General features: G+C 41.9%; 1 protein-coding gene across 2 annotated transcripts in view; it reads right to left on the bottom strand.

Annotated features, from left to right (window-relative positions):
• Positions 1-6,377: 6,377 nt before the first annotated feature.
• Positions 6,378-23,657, bottom strand: part of LOC124042085 (myosin light chain kinase, smooth muscle-like) — an 86,569-nt gene continuing 69,289 nt past the window's right edge. The window contains exons 20-34 of one of the 2 annotated variants that reach the window (XM_046360413.1): positions 22,490-22,543; positions 22,065-22,112; positions 21,419-21,546; positions 21,030-21,186; positions 19,292-19,597; positions 19,106-19,132; positions 18,835-18,919; positions 18,319-18,522; positions 17,485-17,702; positions 17,101-17,224; positions 12,565-12,717; positions 12,026-12,149; positions 11,033-11,123; positions 10,625-10,753; positions 6,378-8,076 (exon numbers count right to left, since the gene is read on the bottom strand). In XM_046360413.1, the coding sequence (XP_046216369.1) occupies positions 7,838-8,076; positions 10,625-10,753; positions 11,033-11,123; positions 12,026-12,149; positions 12,565-12,717; positions 17,101-17,224; positions 17,485-17,702; positions 18,319-18,522; positions 18,835-18,919; positions 19,106-19,132; positions 19,292-19,597; positions 21,030-21,186; positions 21,419-21,546; positions 22,065-22,112; positions 22,490-22,543 (2,087 nt within the window). In that variant the 3' untranslated portion in view covers positions 6,378-7,837. The remainder of the gene's footprint in view (positions 8,077-10,624; positions 10,754-11,032; positions 11,124-12,025; positions 12,150-12,564; positions 12,718-17,100; positions 17,225-17,484; positions 17,703-18,318; positions 18,523-18,834; positions 18,920-19,105; positions 19,133-19,291; positions 19,598-21,029; positions 21,187-21,418; positions 21,547-22,064; positions 22,113-22,489; positions 22,544-23,657) is intronic. The other variant, XM_046360421.1, reaches the window with a different exon arrangement.

Genomic DNA, 23,657 nt, shown 5'->3' with positions numbered 1-23,657 from the left:
TACTACATTTCCCTTGACTGATTGATGCTGGATGTAAAAAAGAATGTCTCAACTTACCCCACTCTCCCCATGTCACATAAAATGTTCATGTGACGTACAGTATGCGACATCGGGCCTTACGAGATGCCAACCACTCATTTAATAATGCATATAAATGTGTTATTTGGGGTCTCCTGAAGCCGTCCTAATCCCTGCTTAACTGGTCCCGGTTATCTAAGGGTTAAACCAGAAATCCTCTCTCTTTCTGAACAGATGAGTTTACACATGAGTTTAAATCACTACTGAAGACTGTGAATGCTTATGTTGTTGAAGTTGCCACCCTGTCCTGTCATATCTCCCGTTGAAACCAGCGCTATTGCAAAGACGATAAGGTGGTTTAAGATGGCAGAGTGTTTTTACCTGTATAATAAATGGCCAGGTGACAGGGGGAGGGGTTATGAGGGCAGTGTGAGTCTGATCACCCAGGACCTGGAGACTCAAAATGTCTCTGAGGCTGAGAGACATCAAGGAGTTAGATTGTGGATTCTACATGGAGCAAAAATATAAAACGCAACATGTGAAGTCTTTGTCCCATGTTTCATAAGCTAAAAATAAAAGATCCCAGAAATGTTCCATAAGCACAAAAAGCTTATTTCTCTGAAATGTTCCCCCTTACTGAGCATTTCTCTTTTGCAAAGATAACCCATCCACCTGACCGGTGTGGCATATCAAGAAGCTGATTAAACAGCATGATCATTGAAAGGTCACTCTAAAATGTGCAGCGTTGCCACACAACACAATTCCACAGATGTCTCAAATTGAGGGAACATGCAATAGGCATGCTGACTGCGGGAATGTCCACCAGAGCTGTCAAATAATTTAATGTTAATTTCTCTACCATAAGCAACGTCCAACGTTGTTTTAGAGAATTTGGCAGTACGTCCAACTGGTCTCACAACCGCAGACCACGTGTAACCACGCCAGCCCAGGACCTCCACATCCGGCTTCTTCACCTGCGGGATCATCTGATACCAGCCCCTCAGACGGCTGATGAAACTATGCATTTGCACAACCGTTTCGCACCAACTGTCAGAAACCGTCTCAGGGAAGCTCATCTGCGTGGTCGTCTTCCTCACCAGGGCCTTGACTTGACTGCAGTTCGGCGTCGTAACCAACTTCAGTGGGCAAATGCTCACCTTTGAAGGCCAGTCTGGGTAGCCATTTGATTAGATGTTCAGGAGTCTTATGGCTTGGGAGTCGAAGCTGTTTAGAAGCCTCTTGGACCTAGACTTGGCGCTCCGGTATCAATTGCCGTGCGGTAGCAGAGAGAACAGTCTATGACTCGGGTGGCTGGAGTCTTTACAACCATCATATCAATGTAAAATTGTAGTCATGCAATGATAAGTTGTGTAGTTCTCCCACTGTGTCTCAGGAAAGCATGCAGTTTATTAGGTTACAGATGAATTGAGCCATGAACTGCCAGTGTTGTAAAGTCCTTAAGTAGTACTTAAGTATTTTTACTTAAGTCTTTTTTCTGGAGTGTCTGTACTTTACTATTTATATTATTGGCAACTTTTACTCCACTACATTCCCTTGGAAAATAATGTATTTTTTTACCCCTTACATTTTCCCTGACACCTAAAAGTACTCATTACATTTAGAATGCTAAAGCAGGACAGAATTATAGCACCTGTCAATATAACAGTGTCATCCCTACTGCCTCTGATCTTGCAGACTCGCGAAAACTGTGTTTGCAAATTATGTCTGAGTGTTCGAGTGTGCCCGTCTGTCCGTAATAAAAAAAATATGAAAATCGTGCCATCTGGTTTACTTAATAAGGAATTTGATGTACAGCATTTACTTTTACTCAAGTATGACATTTGATTACATTTTCTACCACTTTATGTAAGTACATTTAAAACCAGATACTTACTCAAGCAGTATTTTAGTGGGTAACTTTCACTTTTCATTTTCTGTTTTACTCAAGTATGATAATTGAGTACTTTTTCCAAAACTATGAACTGCACAGGTTGGTGAAAGTACACAGTTATGAGGTTGATGCTGCTTTCCAATAAATATTGAGGATCTTATTCTGGTGACACGATCAATGCTCAGTTGCCATTTCACAAATAAAATAATCTCACTCTTTTATACATAATAGGAATCTCATTTAGGTAGCCGGAAATTATCTATATTTTTTTGTACATGTAAAATCAATTGTTCCGCCGTCCCTGGGATTATAAAGAATATTCTGTTTATTCATGGTTACTCGTGAGCGGGATATCAAAGATGCATGTTAACAGCTTGTCCTGAATAAGACCTTATTTATTTATTTCACCTTAACCGAGATATTATCCAGAATACTGTGCGCATGTAGATGTGGTCGGTGTTATGTTAATTAACCTCTTTAGTTTGGTATTCCTTATCAACAACTAATACTCTCAGCTTGGGTTGGCCGACCAATGGAGGTCGCGACGGAGCTGGCCCTGGACCCAGTTAAGGTTGCTGTCTCCTGGGGGCACATGCACGGAACACAGTCCGCATACTCATACTTCCACGCATTAGCTCAGGTTACAGAACCATTAGGCAAACCTAGCTCCAAACAGCTCTACACTAAAAAGGGCAAAATACTTTTCAAAATTTCACAATATTATTCCAAACGCATAGTGTGGAATATATATATATATAAAAACACAGGAAAAACATGACTGCACTGGTCCTTTAATATCTTTTTTTTTGTTGCTGCCATGTAGCAGTGTTGCTAACTAATATAACTACACATAGGTTGTGAAGTAACTCATGTTCAGAAGAGTGCTGATGGAAAACCAGATAGGGAGGAGGATGTTTTGTGTGGGGACTTGGAGGAAATGGTTCTCCCGAATGAGGAAGAGCAGAGACGACCTGGTCAGAGATATGTGATATAGTGTACCCTCTGCTGGCTGAGGTTGATTCCTGTGTCTATTTAGGGGAGACGTTCATTGTTGGGTTGAGTGACACTGAGGAACTAGGTTATCTTGGTGGTTTGAGAAAGGATTTGGTTCACCCAAGTATTCTACTGTATTCAGAAGTTGTCAGTGATTATATTTTGGTCATTTAGCTGACATGTCCTTTACCAGAGTAGTGGAGGTTGTGGTTCCTCCACAGCCTGACAACAAGGTTGTTTGGTTGACAGGTGCTGATTTAGCTGACATTTCTCACTGAGCTGTGAGAGGGATGAGACTCTTCTCAGTCATGTTGTGAGATTAGTGAGGTTCTGCTGGAAGACTTTTTCTTTAGGTTGTATCTTGTGATGAGAATCAGGAGCTTGAAGAAGAAAGGTTGCGGGGAAAGCCAGATCCACCGGAGTTGTCGCTTCCTGTTGTTGAGGAGCTGCCAACAGTTCATGCAGCATGTAGTGTTTTCTTCTGTTAAAGTGGAACCGACAATGTTGGAACTACTTTGCAGATATGAAACAGACCATAACAGCAGTAAAAAATATAAAATTCCTAGTTTATGCTGCAAAACTGACTTTTAAAAGAGGTTTTAAAAATAGAACCTATTTGACTCAAAATTCCATGACGTAGAGTAAGGCATTGTTGGCAGAATGGATGGATGTAGTTCAATGCATGATTAATATAGTTCACCAATTTCTTGGTAGTCCAAAATAATATTGCAATGAAGTTGTAAATCCCTGCTGGCCTCGTACATTGTTTGCTGCCTCCACCCATTTGGGATGCACTGTCCCAGTTTCAATGACTCAATATTTTGAACTAAAATGGACTACTGTAACTAAAGCTATATCACAACCGGCCGTGATTGGGAGTCTCAGTGCAGGCACAATTGGACCAGCGTCGTCCGGGTTTGGCCGGTGTAGGCCGTCATTGTAAATAAGAATTTGTTCTTAAACTGACTTGCCTAGTAAAATAAAGGTTAAATAAATACAAAAATAAATGTCAATACAATCAAACTAGTATGGGCAAAGATCACAAGTCAGTCATAATGTAGATAATAGGCTAGTGCAGGTATCAAACAATGCCCTTGAACCAAATTGGACAAACAAGCAACTATAAAATGAGTCAACAGTCTACTTTATAAAATTACAGCTCAATGTTCTTGCAATGGTGAATTCAACTTCAATGGGGCTTGCTTTCAGTGGCTTTGATTTCTAAAGCTTGACAATAACCTAAAACACTAAACCTGCAACAAAACACCATACAAAGGAGAAACATGTAGGCCTATTACAGCATCATTTGAGCAGTAGCCTAGACGGGCTACTCAACAACAACACATTTTGAGTGCACCACATTTTCAATACGGCCCATGTGCTGATTGAGTTTGACACCCCTGGGCTAGCTTGTCTATTTCTGGCACTACCTATTTATTTAGCAAGTTAAAAACAGAGTCTAACGTTAGCTGCTGGGAGGATGTCATGTCATTGGAGGAGTGGGTGAGTGACTTTTTCCCCTCATTGTTTTTCAGTGGCTACAGCTGGAGATGCAGGTGTCACTTGGTTGACTAGCAAGACATGTGAATTGCTTTGCTAGCTAGCTATGCTGAAATCTTGAATGACTGTTATCCACAGTTAGCAACTCTTAATAGCTAAAATGTTGACGGCCAACTAGCTGAAAAAGTTGAGGGTTTATCTTGGTATTCCTTTAGATTTCAGCACATCTCACTCTGGCTAGCATTAGTTGTTGATGTGCATAGTGTTGGATTCTGTGTTTTACATTATAGCCATTACCATATATATGATTGAATATTATCTGCTGTTGGCTTGTGTGGATGTATGTATGTGTTATGCAACATAGCTGACTTGAAACATTGTTAACAGTTTCAGGGCCATGGGCCTTTCTCATGATGGAAAAATACAGAGTAGCATGAAGACAGGAACTGTGCAATGTGTTGGGGGGTGGGGTGGGGGCACATTCAGAGCGGGGTGTTGCGAGAACAAGCGGTCTTTTGTTAGATAACAGGAGCCAGGTGCGAGATAACGGTATCGAGCATGAGCACATAGATATTCTTCACAGCAAGTTACATCTATCAACTGGAGCGCCCGGGGGCTGGTACCCGCTCGTACGAAAACAATCAACAATAGGCTGGGTGAGTCTAAACCACGCCCAGTTTCTACTGTGATAGACATTGTTCCAACCTGTCTGTTGGCCTAATGTCTATCACAGTATAAGAACACTGTTTACATAAATCTTGTCAGTTTCTTTTTCTTTTTAACTTTTTCTTTTAATTTTTACCTCTATCTCTAAAACAAAACACCACGAACTCATGTCGGGAAAAGCAAAAAGGCGAAACTAATCTACAACCGTTCTGATAACCTTAGGGCATTCAGCCTCCGGGGATGCCTTGCTGACCACACCCTTCTTCCTTGTTCCTGGCCTGCCCTGCCTCTTCCACCAATCCAATAGTTTCTTATGGACAGAAAAGAGCAGAGGCTCTGAGCTGTCCGATCAGGTCCATTGTCTACTTGTGCAAATCTTGTCAGTTCTCTGTTCTGCCCTGCTTGGCATTACAGTGAGCCTGTATATACGAAAGTTGCATTTGCCATTTATTACTTCGCTAATAATCAATACATAGTATAAAATAGGGGACTCATTGTTAATTATCCTGATACCAGAGTTTACGCAAACCTAACAATAGGCAACTGAGGGAGCGATAGCCTGCCTTTTCAGGGTTGTTTGAGCAATTGAACTCTGCGACGACCCCGAATGTAAAAGAGGACTCACGTGGCATTTTACATATTTGCAGAAATCCGTTCAGGGGTATTGTGTGGCTTTTGGGGAATGCGTTCTAATGATCTAAAGTTGCGTTATATTAATTTATGAAATCGTGAAAATGACCATATGGAGGTGAGGAGAATACAGTTAGTGTTTCCCCATTGATAATGATCGAGGAACACTAAATGCTCTGGAGAAGGTAGAGATTGTTCTCAAAGTCAGAGTGAGGCGGCAATGGCTAACAGTTCCCCTCCAGCGAGTGCTCAGGGCTGGAGGAAGAGGGCGTTAGGGAACGTGGACGTGTTCCTGGTGAGTTTTTTTTGGAAGTCATTGCTGATGTTCACTTGTCCCTGGTGCTCCAAGTCTCACAATTGCCAACATAATAGAGCTTGTTCCTTGTGACCCTGGGCCTTGTGAAGGAAGTTGGTCTCAGTTTTGAGAATAGCTTTATCCCAGAGGTGAGGGTATCTGAAGCCAAGTTTCATAGTTGTGCAGTTCTAGTATTTATGGTGTACATATTAGCCTCTTCAGTTAAGGAAGTTATAGAAATAAGTCAATTAATTGAGCAATGCCGGTCGGTCATTTTTTTTCCTGTTTGTTGTTTTTGTCAGTTAAAAAAGAACAATCTAGACATTATTTCCCAATGCTTCTAACACTATAGGAAACTCATCCCAATCACGAAATACAACCAGCTTGATTTTGTGATAATTTATTTTGTAACCGTGAGCAACTACACTTGTAGTGTTCTCATTACATGTAATCTCTCATACTGATACATTTATAAAAATTGAAGAAATATAATCTACACACAACTGAATACAAAATAAAAATCTGTGTGTGATAATTCACTGGTCTGTTTAGTATTGCAAATGTGTAACAATGGTGGACACGTGCTTGCAGGGAAAATCACAAAACTGATGCTCAAATATGATAACAAGACTGTGCTTAAATAATTTAAAAACATTCTAAAAGCCCAAGTAATTGCAAATACCATAATGCTGATAAAACAAGGGTCATTCCACAAAATTATTGCCTTTTTATATAAGTAGAAATTGGTCACCAATATTGAATTGACCCTTGTTATATTAAATGAAGTGCCCTTTAACAGACCACATGGACAATTCAAATCACAGACTTTTAATATAAATAATAACTTGCTAATAAAGTGGCTAAATTCTGCATTTTGATGTGCACCCTCTGACTTCTAGGAACATTTGAACCCACTTAACCCCAACATTTCACCATCATTGTAAAGCCTTAGTTATTTTGCCGCTTTGACAAAGCCAAATGTGAAGAGGATCCTTTATGCAATGTGATTCGTGACTCCTTTAAGTCTGTCCCTCATTTTAAGGGTCAACCTTGTTACGTGAACTGAACTCGTTCAAATAATGGTGAAACTATAACATGTTTAAATATTCTTTTCAAAAGAAACATTCAACATCTAACAATCAAATCATAGTGTAAAAGCAGGGGAGCTGGTTTCTACTCCTGTGGTGGAAAAAAACTGAGCGGGTCAGCCATAACACATCAACTCTGTTACGCATAGATAGACAGGCTAGAAATGTTTTAACAATTAAACATGTTTTTGTGAAGCTTGCACACAAACATCCATTCCCCCACTAGGGGATTCATGGCCGATATAAGATGAAATTGTCAACCGTGTTACATTATTTGGCACTTATACACTTAGGAAAATGTGTTTGTTATTAAGTTGAACATGTGCACTCTATGACAAAGTTAACATTTGGTGAAATAAAATAAAAAATGTTGACCAAGTTACACTTCTCATAAGGCACCGAATTGGTGGAACAACCCACAAACACGCCACTGACTTCGGGTTTGTTTGGTTGAGGGGAGAAAACCGTAGATAACCGTAGAGACTGTAAATTTAGCAAATCAAATAAATGGATCACACACAAACAGCTGGAATGCGGTTAATGTCAAGGTAATGTTAGAAATATCAACATCTGATATCTACTATAACTGATAAGTAGGAAAGTGCATAATCATAGCAAAAGGTAATGAAGCCCATTCCCTCTCTCCCATTTCAGAGTGTGTCAGAGAAGGGGAGTGTATTACCAACACAGCTATTAAAAAATATAGTAAAAGCTAAAAACAGGGGATATCGGTTTGTTTTGTACTGGTTGTACCACTCATTCCTCTTCTTCCTCCTCCTCCTCCTCCGCCATCACCTCCACCAGGAGTTCGGCTGTGCATGTGGCCTCGCCCAGACTGTTGACAGCCTTGACGGTGTATTTGGCATCGTCGTCGCCGTTCACCTCAGAGATCACCAGGCTGCAGTTGCCCTCTTCGTCGTAATCAATCTGGTAGTGGCGCGTCTCCTTGATGGGCTGTTCGTCTTTGTACCACACCACCTCTGGATCAGGGTAGCCTGGGAACCACAAAATACAGACCAACTTTATTACTTTGGTTCGTGTACAGTTTAGCGGAAGGTAGCCGGCTAGTGACAGTGTCTAAGGTTCAGGACAGGGTACTGGGTGGAAGCCGGCTAGTGGTTACTATTTAACTGTCTGATGGCCCGGAGATTGATCAACAGCTTCAGTCTACCGGTCCCCAGCTTCGATGCACTTGAACGGCTTCCAACTTCTAGATGGTAGCAGGGTGAACAGGCCATGGCTCTGGCTCACCTCACAGAGATCACCAGGCTGCAGTTGCCCAAGGTTCTTGATGATCTTCTTGGCCTACCGTGACGGGTGCTGTAGATGTCCTGTAGGGCAGGTAGTGTGCCCCCAATGATACGTTGGGCTGACTGCACTGCCCTCTGCAAAGCCCTGCGGTTACGGGCGGTGCAATTGCCATTTCAGAATTATTGTTAAAGTTAGTTGACCTGATATTATGCATTTTACCACAATTTCCACAACTGTTTTCCAAGTCGAAAAAGGTAAACAAATCAATTTTTTTTTTTTTTTTTTACATTGATCACCTAAGTTAAACATAACATTGAATTACATTTACAATTACAATAACAAGTAAATACATTTTGTAATTTCTCATTACCGCAACACGTAACCTTCTGAATCTTGTTTGTCATAATTACTTGTGTAGACATGTTATTTTTATGTACACATTTGGATAAAGGCATACTATTAGATTTATACTTCAGTAATTTTGTCTTAGTTATTTTTCTTACCATTTACAAAATATTGGTGCATTACAGTAATGATAAGCAGGTTTCTGAGATGAGAATGTATGTTTTGGTAATGAGTGTGCATAGTTTGCCATAAACAAAAAAAACTGTACTGAGCTCCATTCGAGATTCAGTAACTAATTTGTTGATCCAAATAACTTGAATACTAAAATCACACACATCAAAATGGGGGATATTCTCCTTTAAGTGGTGGGGTTGTTCTTTGCTGAAAGACAAACTCCAGATTGTGGCTGTAAGTGAAACAAAATTGGGTTTATACAACCATATTTCTTGACAACCTCTACTTAATCAAATAATGGATGTTTGACAACAAAAAAAAATCTATACTATATGTAAGCAGTGGTCCTAGTAAATTAAAGTTACAGCCCAGCGCACCCCATTGACTACACATTAGAATTAGCTTATCATTACCGAAATATGCCTTCAGAATAAGATCCTCATGCTGAAGGCATCTAAGTGAAGATATTAACTTATGCTCATCTAAGGACTACTTCAATAGATGATACATCATACATGAATAAAACTATGAAACTATAAAAAAATATATAGGAACTTGAAAGTGTTATGGTAATGAGAAACATGTCCACAGACACTTTTTATGTACTAATATTATAGTTGAACTTCAACTAGGTATACAATTATTATAATTTATGGACATACTACAGCAACATAATGTGTTTTATTCAAATAAGTTAGAACAACAACAATTATATAAAATGAACCGATAATTTAATCATGACACTTTTCAGTAATGAGAATTTGGGATGAAATGTTACATTTTACATTTTTGCTGGAATTGATTTAAAATACGATACTGTGCCATAAACTAGGCATCTTCATCTTCAACATAATAGTTGATTGTTGCAGATTTATCATGGTTTTCTAACTCAATTTGCTACTGCCCTGGTTAAAACTGGTTTCATGAACTAAGCTTTTGACCCTCTCCACTGCAGTCTGTTGACGTGTTTGGGGATGTGCTCTCTGCTGTCTCCTGTAGTCCGTGAGCAGCTCGTTTTGTTGACATTGAGGGAAAGGTTATTTTCCTGCCACCACTCACCTCCTCACTACCACTGTTGTGTCGTCAGCAATCTTGATGATTGCGTTGGAGAACAGGGAGTACACAGGAGGGGGGCTGAGCATGCACCCTTGTGGGTCCCCTGTGTTGAGGATCAGCCTGGCGGAGGTGTTGTTGCCTACCATCACCACCTGGGGTTGGCCCGTCAGGAAGTCTCGGATCCAGTTGCACAGGGAGGGGTTCAGACCCAGGGCCCTGAGCTTAGTGAGGAACTTGGAGGACACTATGGTGTTGAAGGCTGAGTTGTAGTCAATGAGCAGCCTTCTTATAGGATGAACAGCATATTGTAGCATATGCCACTTCGGGATGCAGGCTGTGTTTCTCAATGGGTATTCATAGGATGCAGGTAGTATTAGAAATATGAATGGGATGAACAGATTACAATTATGGGCAACCATCGAGAGAAGTTTACACTATGTGTGCTGCCTCACAAAACCACATTTGCCTTCCTTCTGTTTGGTTTATGTACTTTTACATTTACATTTATGTCATTTAGCAGACGCTCTTATCCAGAGCGACTTACAAATTGGTGCATTCACCTTATGACATCCAGTGGAACAGCCACTTTACAATAGTGCATCTAAATATTTTAAGGGGGGGGGCAGATGAATGGATACAGCACTTGTGATGCATGTTTATGTAAATTAGGAGGCCATGTTGCATGTATATGTAAATTAGGAGTTTGTGAGACATTACCCTCAATCTTGCAGTCAAATCTGGCTGCGCTCCCCTCTACCACCTCAACATCCTTTATCATGGAGCTGAAGGTGGGCTTGACCTGGGTTCTCTCCTCAGACTCCAGGAACTCAAGGAACTGGTTGTCCTCTGCAAAATATGGGACAAAACAAAATGACATTGTTTTAGCCTCAAGTTAAACTGGTGCAGAGTGCTGCTTTGACTTCAAATAGGAGCAGCAGCTCCCTTGGCAGCACCACCTACTGTACCAACCAAAGTGCTCCAAAAAAATGAGGGCAAATATTTTCAGTGGCATTAATAAAACAAACACCCCTAGCTGAGTGCCATCCCTTGCTCAGGGGTACAACAGAAAGGTTTAGAACATTCATGAGTAAAAAAATAAAATAAAATGTTTTGATGCCATGCCACCTTCGGTAGGGGAGCCCTTCTTGGCACTGACGCCCGCCAACATCGCCATGGACGACAGTCTTCCTATGGCCCGCACTGCATGTCCCGTTTTCTGCCATGAAATCAATGATGCAATCGTTACATGTCTGAGCAGTACAAACAGTCCTTAGGCTAGAAGATAATTACATCCTCCAGAAATGTTAGAACCGCAATCTTATAAGTAAATGGGCTCGTTTGTATCAATTTGAAATGTCCTGTTTGTTGGCCATGAAGTATAGACTAGGTGTGAGTCCCAAATGGCACCCTATTCCCTTTATAGTGCACTGAGCTGGTCTATAGTAGCGCCCTATATATGGCGAAGGATGCCATTTGGGACACACCCAGTCTGTGATCCTAAAAGTATGCTTACTACTACAACCAAAGATTGATAACTTGATCCCTGAGATTGTTGCCTTCAGGATTTATAAAGGACAAAAAAGAGACATCGCTCCACTTTCACAGTCTACTGTTTTGTGCTCTAGTTTTCCAACATGATGCTTGCAGTTTGTCCTTTTCAACCTCATGAAATACTAATGGACCTCCATGTTGACTTTGTTGTAAAATGAGCGGTCTACTCATGTGTGAGCACTCAGAGAATGAGTTGAACTGCAGGGACTTAGTGAGATTCACTTTTCTTAACCAACTTGGAAGCTCATCGAGACGGCCTGATGAGGCAAGTCAACAATTTCTGTAGCCTCTCCTATAGCAAATTCTAAATAACATTCTCAAACGCACATGTTTTGGATGATTCATATACTGTGCCATACTACAGTGCTAGTCTTGTTTCTCATTTAAACTATTTTACGCTGCGGAGCACAGCCCTACTGTTAAAGATGGATGGCCGTTATGTTGCACTGTGACATGAGAAATGGGCGGCATCCCAAAATGACACCCTATTCCCTATATACTGCAGTCAACTACTTTTGACCAGAGCCCTATGGGACAAAGCCCACAATCTGTTCTGCTTGCACCTACCTGCCATTTCCTTCTGAGGATGTATTTCTTCATCCTTTCCTTGGACAGCTTCTTGGCCTCCATTTTGCCCGTGTCTTGTTTTAGCCATGGGTGTTCATAGCAGCGATCACATGTTAGTCTGGCCCTACGATCAGAGAACCACATGAGCACTGAGCGAGAGGCGTAAAGATCTCATTCTCACTGTATTCCAACACATCAGATAGTGATTTGGGTCGAGTCTCAAATAGCACCCTATATAGTGCACTACGTTTGACCAGAGCCCTGGTCAAAAGTAGTCTACAACCCAGGGAATAGGGTGCCATTTGGGAAGGAAGCATTACGTACATCTTACACCTCAACAATGAAAACAGACATCTGGCAGGCTGATCAAAGCCATTCTACAACATTTACACAAAAATCATGTCAAGACTGGGACTTCATCCCAAATGGCACCCTAAAATATGGTAAAGTAGTGCACTATGTAGGGAATAGGGTGCCATTTGGGATGCATTCAGTCTTTCATCATGTTGTGTTTCAGAGAGCAGCACCATCGTGCTTACTTCATATCTTTCTTCAGCAGCATGGTGATGAAGTCTTTGGCGTGGTCTGAGATCTCATCGAAGGCGTCGTCTTCAAAGTCCCAGGTGGCCGAGGTCACGTTGGACAGGGTCTCGTTGTCGTTGTCCCCCATGAACGGCGACAGGCCACTCACGCTGGGGAGAGAGAAAGAGGCAAAGCGATAGAGGATCGTGATGGTTGACCTACAAAAATATCTACCAAAAAACATTTCTGCTTTGCATGGAAAGTACACCACACCCTGGCGGCACCCTAAAACCTGCTTACTTTTAAATTATGAAAGGCCAAATTGTAGTATAAATTATTACTATTGGTGGTCTTGGTAAATTTCAACAAAGCTGCTTGTTTCATTGGGCACATCCAGGTGTTTTCCATACTGTAGGTGTATAACGGTACATCAGTAAAGCTTTTTTATTCTCCAAATGGCACCCTATTCCCATAGGGCATTGGCCAAAAGTAGTGCACTACATAGGGTGCCATTTGGGACGCACTCTGGAATCTGAAGCAACAGAGGAGATACGGGGAGAGCCTCATTTTTAACACTTATGTAAGCAGTGTGTAATAAATCTTTGTGGACCAAGGAGACCTCAGAGGTTTGGGGGCACTGGAGAGTATTGCTGTGCTCTTCCTCTATATCCATTTACAGGCATAGGATACAGAAAGGCCCATACACTGCCTGCTGGTGGAAAGTATCTGTTGCAGAGAGCATGAAAGCCCAGAAAAACCTGATAAGGCTGGTTTGAGATTAGGGACACATTGTAGCACATAGACAGCCATACTTTATTTGCATAGTCCCCTATAGATGACATACAGATGCTCAAACTATCAACTATTACTGCAACAGCTTGCTGGTTAGGGTTAGAGCAAGGTTTAAAAGACAATTCTGCCACTTTATAACCAGTTATGCTGTTTGTATACACCCACGGGCCAGTTTATTAAGTACACCAGCCCGTTCATGAAAATGGATCACGCTTACAGACAATAAGTCAAGTGTCTGTGGCTTGCTACATAAAGCAGGCAAACAGGCACCCAGTTACTGTTTGACTGAACGTTAAAATGAGCAAAACTATGTTGGTGCATGGCACGCAGAATCCAGTATCTCAGAAACAGCCGCCCTCTTGGGCTTTTCACGCACAAGTGTCTAGGGCTTACAGAGAATGATCATCTCCCCGTGGAACTGACTTCTGTCATCATGAAGCGCTTTGAGAGACTAGTCAAGGATCATCACCTCCACCTTTCCTGTCACCCTAGACCCACATTAATTTGCATACCACCCCAATAGGTCCACAGACGATGCAATCGCCACCACACTGCCCTATCCCATCTAGACAAGAGGAATATCTACATAAGAATGCTGTTCATTGACTATAGCTCAGCCTTCAACACCATAGTATCCTCCAAGCTCAGAATTAAGCTGGAGGCCCTGGGTCTCAACCCTGCCCACTGCAATTGGGTCCTGGACTTTGACGGGCCGCCCCCAGGTGGTGAAGGTAGGAAACAACATCTCCACTTCGCTGCTCCTCAATACTGAGGCCCCACAAGGGTGTGCTCAGCCCCCTCCTGTACACCCTTGTTCACCCATGACTGTGTGGCCATGCACGCCTACAACTGAAATCATCTAATTTGCAGATGACAACAGTAGTAGGCTTGATTACCAACAACGATGAGACCGCCTACAGGGAGGAGGTGGGGGAACTTAGAGTGTGGTGTCAGGAAAACAACTTCTCACTCAACATCAACAAAAGGAGATGATTGTGGACTTCAGGAAACAGCAGAGGGAGCACCCTATCCACATCGAAGGGACATCAGTGGAGAAGTTGGAAAGCTAAGTTCCTCGGAGTACACATCACATACAAACTGAAATGGTCAACCCACACAGACAGTGTGGTGGAGGCGCAACAGCGCCTCTTCAACCTCAGGAGGCTAAAGAAATTTGTTGTCACCTAAAACCCTCATTTTTACAGATGCACAACTGAGAGCATCCTGTTGGGCTGTATCACCGCCTGGTACAGAAACTGCACCGCCCACAACCGCAAGGCTCTCCAGAGGGTGGTGAGGTCTGCACAACACATCACCAGGGACAAACTACCTGCCCTCCAAGATAACCTACAGCACCCGATGTCACAGGAAGGCCAAATAGAGCAAGGACAACAATCACCCGAGCCACGGCCTGTTCACCCCACTACCATCCAGAAGGCGCGGTCAGTACAGGTGCATCAAAGCTGGGACCAGGAGACTGAAAAACAGCTTCTATCTCAAGGCCATCAGGCTGTTAAACAGCCATGACTGACACAGGTGCTGCTGCCTACATACAGGCTCAAAATCATTGGCCACTAATAAATGGATCACAAGTCACTTTAATAATCCCACTTTAATAATGTTTACATATCTCGCATTACTCATCTCATATACTGTATTCTATACCATCTATTGCATTACATTTACATTTAAGTCATTTAGCAGACGCTCTTATCCAGAGCGACTTACAAATTGGCATCTTGAATCTTATGTTTCTTACTCCATTCCTTCACTTAGATTTGTGTGCATTAGGTAGTTGTTGTGGAATTGTTAGATTACTTGTTAGATATTGCTGCACTGTCAGAACTAGAAGCACTAGCATTTCGCTACACTAGCATTAACATCTGCTAACCATGGTGTCTGTGACCAATACAATTTGATTTGAATGGTGTGACAAACAAAAGACATAGTCAACGGCAGTCCTGTGGGCGACAACAGCTTGTTGATGAGCGATGTCGAAGGAGAATGGCAAGAATTGTGTAAGCTAACAGGCGGGCCACAAACAGACAAATCATGTATAATGTATAACAATGGTGTGCAGAACGGCATCTAGGAATGCACAACTCGCTGATCCGTGTCACAGATGGGCTATTGCATCAGACGACCACACCAGGTTCCACTCCTATCAACTAAAAACTAAGTGGTTCCAGTGGGCACACAATCACCCATGGACAGTGAAAAAACATCACCTGGAATATGACAGAGAGTTCAGTTTACTTGTGTGGCCTGCGCAGTTCCCAGACCTCAACCGAATAGAGCGTCTTTGGGATGAGATGGAACAGGCTGTTCGCATCATGAATGAACCGCCGTCCAATCTGCAGCAACTGCGTGATGCCATCGCGTCAGCATGGACCAACATCACTGTGGAATGTTACTGACACCTTGTAGAATACCCCAAATAATTCAGGATGTTCTGGAGGCAAAGGGGGGTCTGACCCGGTACAAGACAGGTGTACTTAATAAACTGGCCAGTGAGTAATCACCCTGTTAGATCATTTTTGTTAGTCATACTGCACGATTCCTCGTTTGCCATTTTGAAGCTTCTGTATTGCACTCCCCTACAGCATACTATGATTCTCAGGGTACATTTCGCCTCCCAACGCTCCGCCTGATTTTAGCTTAGCTGGCTGGCTATCAAGCACAGACAAGGCTTAGTCTAAATATTTTGCTCACGCCGTAAGTTCTGAGTATATTTCACATTACTTTTGGGTTGTAAATTATAGTGGTTGGATGAATGTCATGCTGAATATCTGTTCATGTTATTGTCACCAATCAACTGCAACCCACAAAAAAAGTATAATTAGATGCTAACTAGCTACGCTAACCATAAGAGTTACTGCATCTAGATGGCATGCTAGCTAGCCCGACTGCTACATCCAAAATAATAGAGTTTGCAACAATAACAGCAGAGTTTCATGTTAGCAACTGTCTTAACATGTAGGCCTGTCAGAAGAACACAACGTTTACTCTAAAATGTATAGGCAAAACATTAAGGAGTCCTAGTCTCAGCCTGTGTCTTTGGTGCCAACATTACCAATGCTAGCTAGCTAACGCACTAAACCTGCTGCACCTGAAATAGTGTTTTCAACAATAAGACAAATACAGCCTCAGCGACTGTCCAAGCAACCTTCGAACAACACTGGAGGCCTATTGGAATTAATAAAAATGGCAAAATGGCAGCGGGAGCTGCAACTTCGTTTGGTGATGGTGGGAGTGGTTTTGCCAAATGGAATCATTAAAGTTGAACAGAACAATATTTGAGTAAGCCGACTATAAATATATTTCTAAGGGTTTCTGAGCCTCTATTTAAAATATTTACAAATGTCAGACAACCAGAGCAACATAACGATCACTAATAATTGACTGTCCAAAAGGTATTGTATTAGTCATCTCAGGGATCCTACTGGAAAACGTCAGAGAAGCCATTTCTGGATTAGCTCATCACTAAACAATCAGACATGAAACCATAAAATTGCACAAACTGTGTAGGACATCAGTAAATACTTCATAATAACAACCAAATGTTGCCTTTCAAGGCTAGGACAAGTAGATATTTAGTTGAAATGTTGCTGACAATTAGTTGAACAATCTACAAACCATCTATTTGGGACTATCCAAATAAAGTGTTACCATAGAAGCTTACCACAAACATTACAAATAAGACTAGATATAAGGGTACTTATAGTGGTTATAAGGATACTTATAACTAGCTTGACACTCACAGAATGTAGCAGATGACGCCTATACTCCACATGTCTGTTGGGTAACTGATTGCTTCATAGTTGATCACTTCTGGGGCCACAAACTCAGGGGTTCCAAAAAGAACTTTCAATGTTCCAGAGTTTTCTAGGAGCACACAAGGGAAGAGGGTTTCAAGAATGAAATGTTGAAGTTTAGCATAGGAAGTTATTGAAAAGAAACATGATTCTGAATTCCTGTAACTTGACCAAAATTCCCAAGTTTTCAAATCACAGTTGGAATATTTCTGGAATCAGGAGGGAATAAGCAGGATATCTGGGAATCCTCTAACCAGGATTTCTGGGAAAGTTACCAGAATTTTGCAACTCTAATCCTGAAAATGTCTTCTGCACATGAGGCCTGGTTACCTAGTCTGCGTGCGAGGCCAAAGTCGATGAGTTTGATGGTGCTCCCAGTCTTGTTGACACACATGATATTCTCAGGCTTCAGGTCCAGATGGACTATGCCCTGCTTGTGGATGTAATGGACCCCATCCACGATTTGCAGCATGTACCTGATGACCTCTCTCTCCGTCAGCTCAAAGTCTTCATCGATGATACGCTCAAACAGTTCCCCACCAGAGATCCTGCAGAGGGAGAGAGAAAAGATGGTTGAGATCCTGCAATATAGATAATCACTGCCAAATATGAAAATCATTCACTGGATACCACATCCTTGTCAAATCTAGAGTATCTCGAATATCATTTTTCAGCTTACGAGGCATATCTAAAATTGGTACTAAGGACAATTGATGTTTTTAATGCGAGTCAAGTGATCTTGTGTCAGTCAACTGTTTGACAATGCTATAAAAAGAAAAAGGGGAAATGTTTCAGTCAAATGTGTTTACATGTCTAAAATATTTGGCAAGTGAACTTTTTCAAATCATAACCATATAAAAAAGCCGATGTTTCTGTCTGAAGTGTCTGTCTAGTAAAAAAATAAATCAGACGGAAATGTTGGAAATGGAAAACAAATTCCTTCCCCCCAAAAAAATAAAAAAATAAAAAATGAAAATGATATCTTTAAACATACGAGTGTCATCATCTACTAAATAACATTTCTAGCCAAACTACTGTAAATAGGCCTGTGTCTTCCAAAGGGCACATATTCTTTATATAGTGCACTACTTTTGACCAGGCCCCACAGGGTAACTGAAATTAATATTATTTGTAAGATGTAAAAGTGAAATGCAATATACTCACATTTCCAAAACCATGACGATGTCCGACTTGCCCTCGAAGGCATCAATGCACTGGACAAGTTTGGGGTGATGGAGGGAGTTCATTATAGCAATCTCTTGTCTCACATTATCTTTCTCTTTGGCAGAGTAGGCTTTGATAAACTTTCCAGCCCAATGCTTTTTCGTTGCCTTCTCCAAAAGTTTAAATACTTGTCCGAATTTCCCCCTACAACATAGAAGACAAAAATGTTTTTGGGGAATCTGATAGAGGAGATCATGGATGAGAGGCATGTACAATAGGCCTATTGCGGACAAGTGTCAATGTAGATCAATGCTTTGCATGAAATATATGCCATTTAACAGAAGCTTTTATCCAAGGCGACGTACAGTAGTAGGGCATACTCTGTTCATATGGGGACCCGGAGCAGAAATCGAACCAATGACTCAAGTGTTACAAGTGCAATGCTCTACTGACTGAGCCTGAGGAGCACAATTAAATAAATGCTTTGCTGACCAACGTTTGTAGATGGGTACTCACGTTCCGAGGCGCTCTTCCACGTCGTACAGATCCTTGACTTTAACATCTGTTCTAACAGTCACGTCTCTGTAGTCTGGCTCCTTGTCTGAAAATAGGAACATGACACTGGAGTTATGACAGTGTATATATGCCTAGTCAGTCATAACACATAATCACGTTGCAAAACAAAGGACGAAATAAAGCATTTTACATATGTGCTTCATAGGTGTTAGCCATTTGAATTTTTTTGAAGGAAACAATTATGTCGAAACATGGATTGGATTAGACATACCTTCATCATCCTCAACCTCCTCCTTTTCTGTTTGATAAAATTAGAAAGAAATATCATTAGTCATTGGTATGAATCAATAATCATTAGTATGAATCACTGTCCGACAATGTCAAGGAAAATAGCTTGTTAACAACGAGTGACAAGTGTAACCAATGAGTGGCAGTACACCAAAAGACCCCCACTTACCCTCTACATCCTCCTCTAGCATTGTGACAGGCTCAGACTCTGCACTGGGCTCGCCGATACCGTAGATATTGACAGCCCGCACCCTGAACTTGTACTGGCGTTGACCCAGCAGATTGTGAACATTATAGAAGGTGCTGTTGCAGGAGACCAGATCCTTCCACTCGTTGTCCACAGAATTCCATATCTCTAGGTTGTAAGACTGGACCGCGCTGCCCCCGTCGTAGGTGGGGCCGTACCATGACAGCGTGAGGGTGGAGCGGCGGATGTCTGAGGCGGCTGGAACACGGGCAGGGGGATCAGGTTTGTCTGGAACACAGAGGTCACACAGAGCCACTCAAGAGGTCAACGCTGAGTTCTGAACACTGGTCCGGTTTTACATCGATGTGAAACATAGGCTTTGTCACAAATGTAACCAGTCCTTATATAGTACGCTACTTTTGACCAGATACCTATGGGCCCTGGTCAAAACTAGTGCACTATTTAGAGAATAGGGTTCAATTTGGGACAAAGCCTAGACCCCCACTTCTCGGGCGCTGCACAGGCGCGAGTTGAGTTAGTCGACTCGTGAAGATTTGGACAGATTAGACTCCCAGTCCCAGGATCTGATAAATGTGTAATGCAAGATGAACCACCTGAGGGGGAGATCGAATGATAACAGTTCCAGGAAGGACAAACAAACCTTCCATTCACAAATGTCAGTACTCAGTAGTCACCATAAACAAAAGCACAGCCGTGTTGGTAATGAAAAAAGGGTTGTCTGGCTATAGTGGCTACCTTCTGAACAGCCAACAACCATTCGTCAACAACAGTCTCACCATATCCATGGTGTCCATTAAAGGGCACAGTACAGGAGACTATACGTGAGAGCAGATGATCAGTGAGGAGGGAGGATCCACACGAAGTCTGGATCAGTTTTATGTACAGCCAGCTACAGTGCACTTTATTCTCCCTGCTTTGTTGAAGGGGTGCGAGCCATGTTACACAAGCTGTTACAAGCACACCCCCACTTAATCCACAGGGTTCCATTGTAAAACACCAAAGGAATCCGCCTCAAAGAGCACAGCTTGACACCAACAGGCCTGCAATGGTGGAGGAGTCAATGAAACGAATTATATGAAAAAAATTCAATACTAAAACCTCTATACATGCAGTCGAAGGTTGTGATAGTAACGTGAGGATCATTACACATTAACAAGCATCTAAGTAGGGGGCTGCTTATACCAGTGTGTAACAAGTGCTGTGTCTCTGTACGCTATTAACAGTTCTCTGGGCACATAAACGGTTGCGTTTATGTGGAGCAGCTCAATAACTCGTCTCCCAGGCTGCTGCGTATTTTCCCTGAGTCAGGCTGGATACACTCCACTCTGACAGAAGTGGCAAAGGGCCTCATTAAAGCAACAGCTGAAGAGAAAGCACAAGCCTTAAAAGGCCATTGGAGATCCCTGCAGTGGCTTGTTAGTGTTAGGCCCTAGAGAGCTCCAGCTTTCCCGGCCTGCGTACCTTCCCTTCCCCAACCACATTCCCCAAAGCTACAGGACTGCCATTTTTACGAGAGACGAACATGATAGGTAGTAGGGCGAGTTAAATCATGCGTTATGGCAAAAATAATTTCACAGGGAAAGATGTCTCAAGAGTCTTAATTGTCTTGTGAATCTCAATGATGGAGCTAAAATGGCGTCACTGCCTCGCGCCTAGAGGCCAAACTCAATACGGCCTGATTTGGATAAATGGAACATACCAACAACGGTGAGGTTGAGAGCAGCCTGTCTCACGCCGTAGTTGTTTCGCAACTCTACGGTGTAGCAGCCACAGTGCTCCTGCTGGCTGTCAGCGATGGTCAGTTTACTGTTGGACTCAGTGGTTTCAATGGTTAAATCACCTTTGACCTCTTGGATCTGCAGACAAAACCACCATAAAAGGTCAGTCATATCACAGAGAAGGAAACTTTCACTAAAACAGTTACAGAGTTACTATAGTGTTATTAAATATATATACATAAATAATTAGAAATTGGACATGGTGGTTCATTTCAGGTGATGGTTGGAGTTGATCATAGACAGGGCAGAGCAATAGAGTCAATATATAATCATTACATAAAGGGGCGGACTGGTACAGACTTGTCCTTACTGGTTTGCGGAACTTGAGCCAGGTGCATTTGATTGGAGGAGCTCCTCCAAACTTACAGAGAATTTCCACCTTCTCTCCTGCCAGGATCTTCATGTCATCTGGGAACTGAACAATCTGTGGTGGTATAGCTGGATGACACACACACACACACACACACACACACACACACACACACACACACACACACCTCTATCCATCATCAGAACAAACCTCCAGGTAAAGCGTTCAGTACTCATCTGGCTCCCCCCGTCCACTGTTTGTCCAATAATGTGGGGGCTGAGATGGGTTGGCAGGGGGAATCTCCCATTGCTATTACAGGCACCCTCAGAGAGCAGCTCTCACACAGCAGCTGAGTTCAGCCAGTGTTTGGCACATGAGCTTGGCCCTCTAGCCTGAATGAGAGCTGGGCTGGAGCACAGGCTAGGGGGATCATCTATCCTGCTTGTTGACATTTGGGTCGTTCTCGATTAGGCCAGAGAGTTATAGTACAGGGGCCCTATGTATCAAGTGCTCCAGAGTAGAAGAGTTGATTTAGGATCCATTTTGTCTTTTTGGACAGGGGGAGCTGATCCTACTTCAGCACTCCTACTCTGAGAAGCTTGGTACATGGAGATACCTTTTGCATGTAAGAGGAAGTATTTCTTACCCTGTTTGGAAGGAGTCTTTGTATTCGGTTTCTTTATCCTTGCCTCACCTGGAAAAAATAAATTACAAATTGGGAAGGCCGCAGTTATGTCAATGCAGTTGATAATGGATCAATGAGATTTGATATAAATTATTCCCATTTGTGAATCTTCAACGCAATTATTCAAGTAAAATGAATATATTGATCAGAACCCAGACTGATTCTAAAAATGGTGTGTAGAATTCGCATAAATTAATGTCATTGCAATTGATTACATTGTGAGCAACAGCAGCAAGCATCAGTAAATCAAAGTTTAAGTTCCCATTCTTTTCCCAACATAATCACTCAGTGTTCCTGCACCAATATAGCTGGAATCCAGTTGTTACTATTGACAAGACTTACTGATCAAAGCATAGATGAAGATTGAATTTGTACAGCTCATTTACCACAAGTTTGAAACACCAGTCCAGTTTGTAGGCTAGCCTCTGACGGAGCACATACTGTGGGAAATATCACATTCGTACATTCAGAATCCTTGTTTAAAGCATTTGCCTTTATAGTACATCTAGAAAATCATTTGTTTTATAACCACTTATGAGTTCTGAAGACTTAGGCGTATAGTCTGCCATAACTAGCGTATTATAAAGGCATTATGAACTTCATAGAAAATGTTAGTTCTTCCCAGGACAGTATATGGGAACCGAGAACAGACTGTCTGATAAGTGAACTTGGGGGAGGGGGCTATTCTCTTGTGGATGTCCTGGAAGAAAGTGCTGCCATGTCCTTTGGTATTTGCCTTTTTTGGTCATGAAAAAAAAAAGTATTCAGGAAATAGCTCTTGGCACAATATACATTACATTTGATTGCCGTCAAGAATGAATGTGACAGTAAAAACAAACTAATGGAGCTAGTGAGGAGCAACACGGAATATTAACCTTGATGAATTACAGCGTAGGCTCGCAATGTCTTTTACTTCCCTCTTTTCTGCATGAGATCCTCCTCTCTGGAAAGAACATCCTTTTTACGACAACTATTTTTGCCCAGTGTACTGAAACAAAACATGAAGCTGATAAAAAGTTTAATTGCAAATACAGAAAATGACAGCCAAACAAAGAGAACAAGAACAGGCTTTTAAACACGCTAAAATTGTTATGAGCTGAATGGCCGTGAAAGGGTTTAATGCGGGAAATAGTGTACTCTTTAAAAGCTTGTGTTCATGAAGTTTCCCAAACAAGTAGAGAACTTAAAGGGGAAATTTTTCTAAAATGTTTTGCATGCTAGCAGTCAAATCTTCAAGATATTGGACTTTTAAGAAGCAATGTGTCATCGGCCACATCATGATGCAAATACATTTTGCATCATGACAACGTGATGGGGCCGGTGACACTTTGCATCTTGAAAGTCCAAAGTCTTGTAAACTTGACTGCTGACATGCAAAATATGTCACGACTGTATCAACAGCGGACTAATGAAAAAAAATGAAAAAAAACAAAAACCAAAAGATAGATTTTACCTTTAAAGATCAACGAATGCTTAATTAGTCCAGTTGTAAAGTTCACATACATCAGTTCAGTTCTGAATTCTAAATAAACTACTGCACCCAGCCTTTGAGCT

This window comes from Oncorhynchus gorbuscha, linkage group LG01 (assembly GCF_021184085.1).
Source record: "Oncorhynchus gorbuscha isolate QuinsamMale2020 ecotype Even-year linkage group LG01, OgorEven_v1.0, whole genome shotgun sequence".
In the NCBI taxonomy this organism is placed as follows: domain Eukaryota; kingdom Metazoa; phylum Chordata; class Actinopteri; order Salmoniformes; family Salmonidae; genus Oncorhynchus; species Oncorhynchus gorbuscha.
Note: the sequence above shows the minus strand (reverse complement) of the source record. Positions and strands in the feature narration are given on the sequence as shown.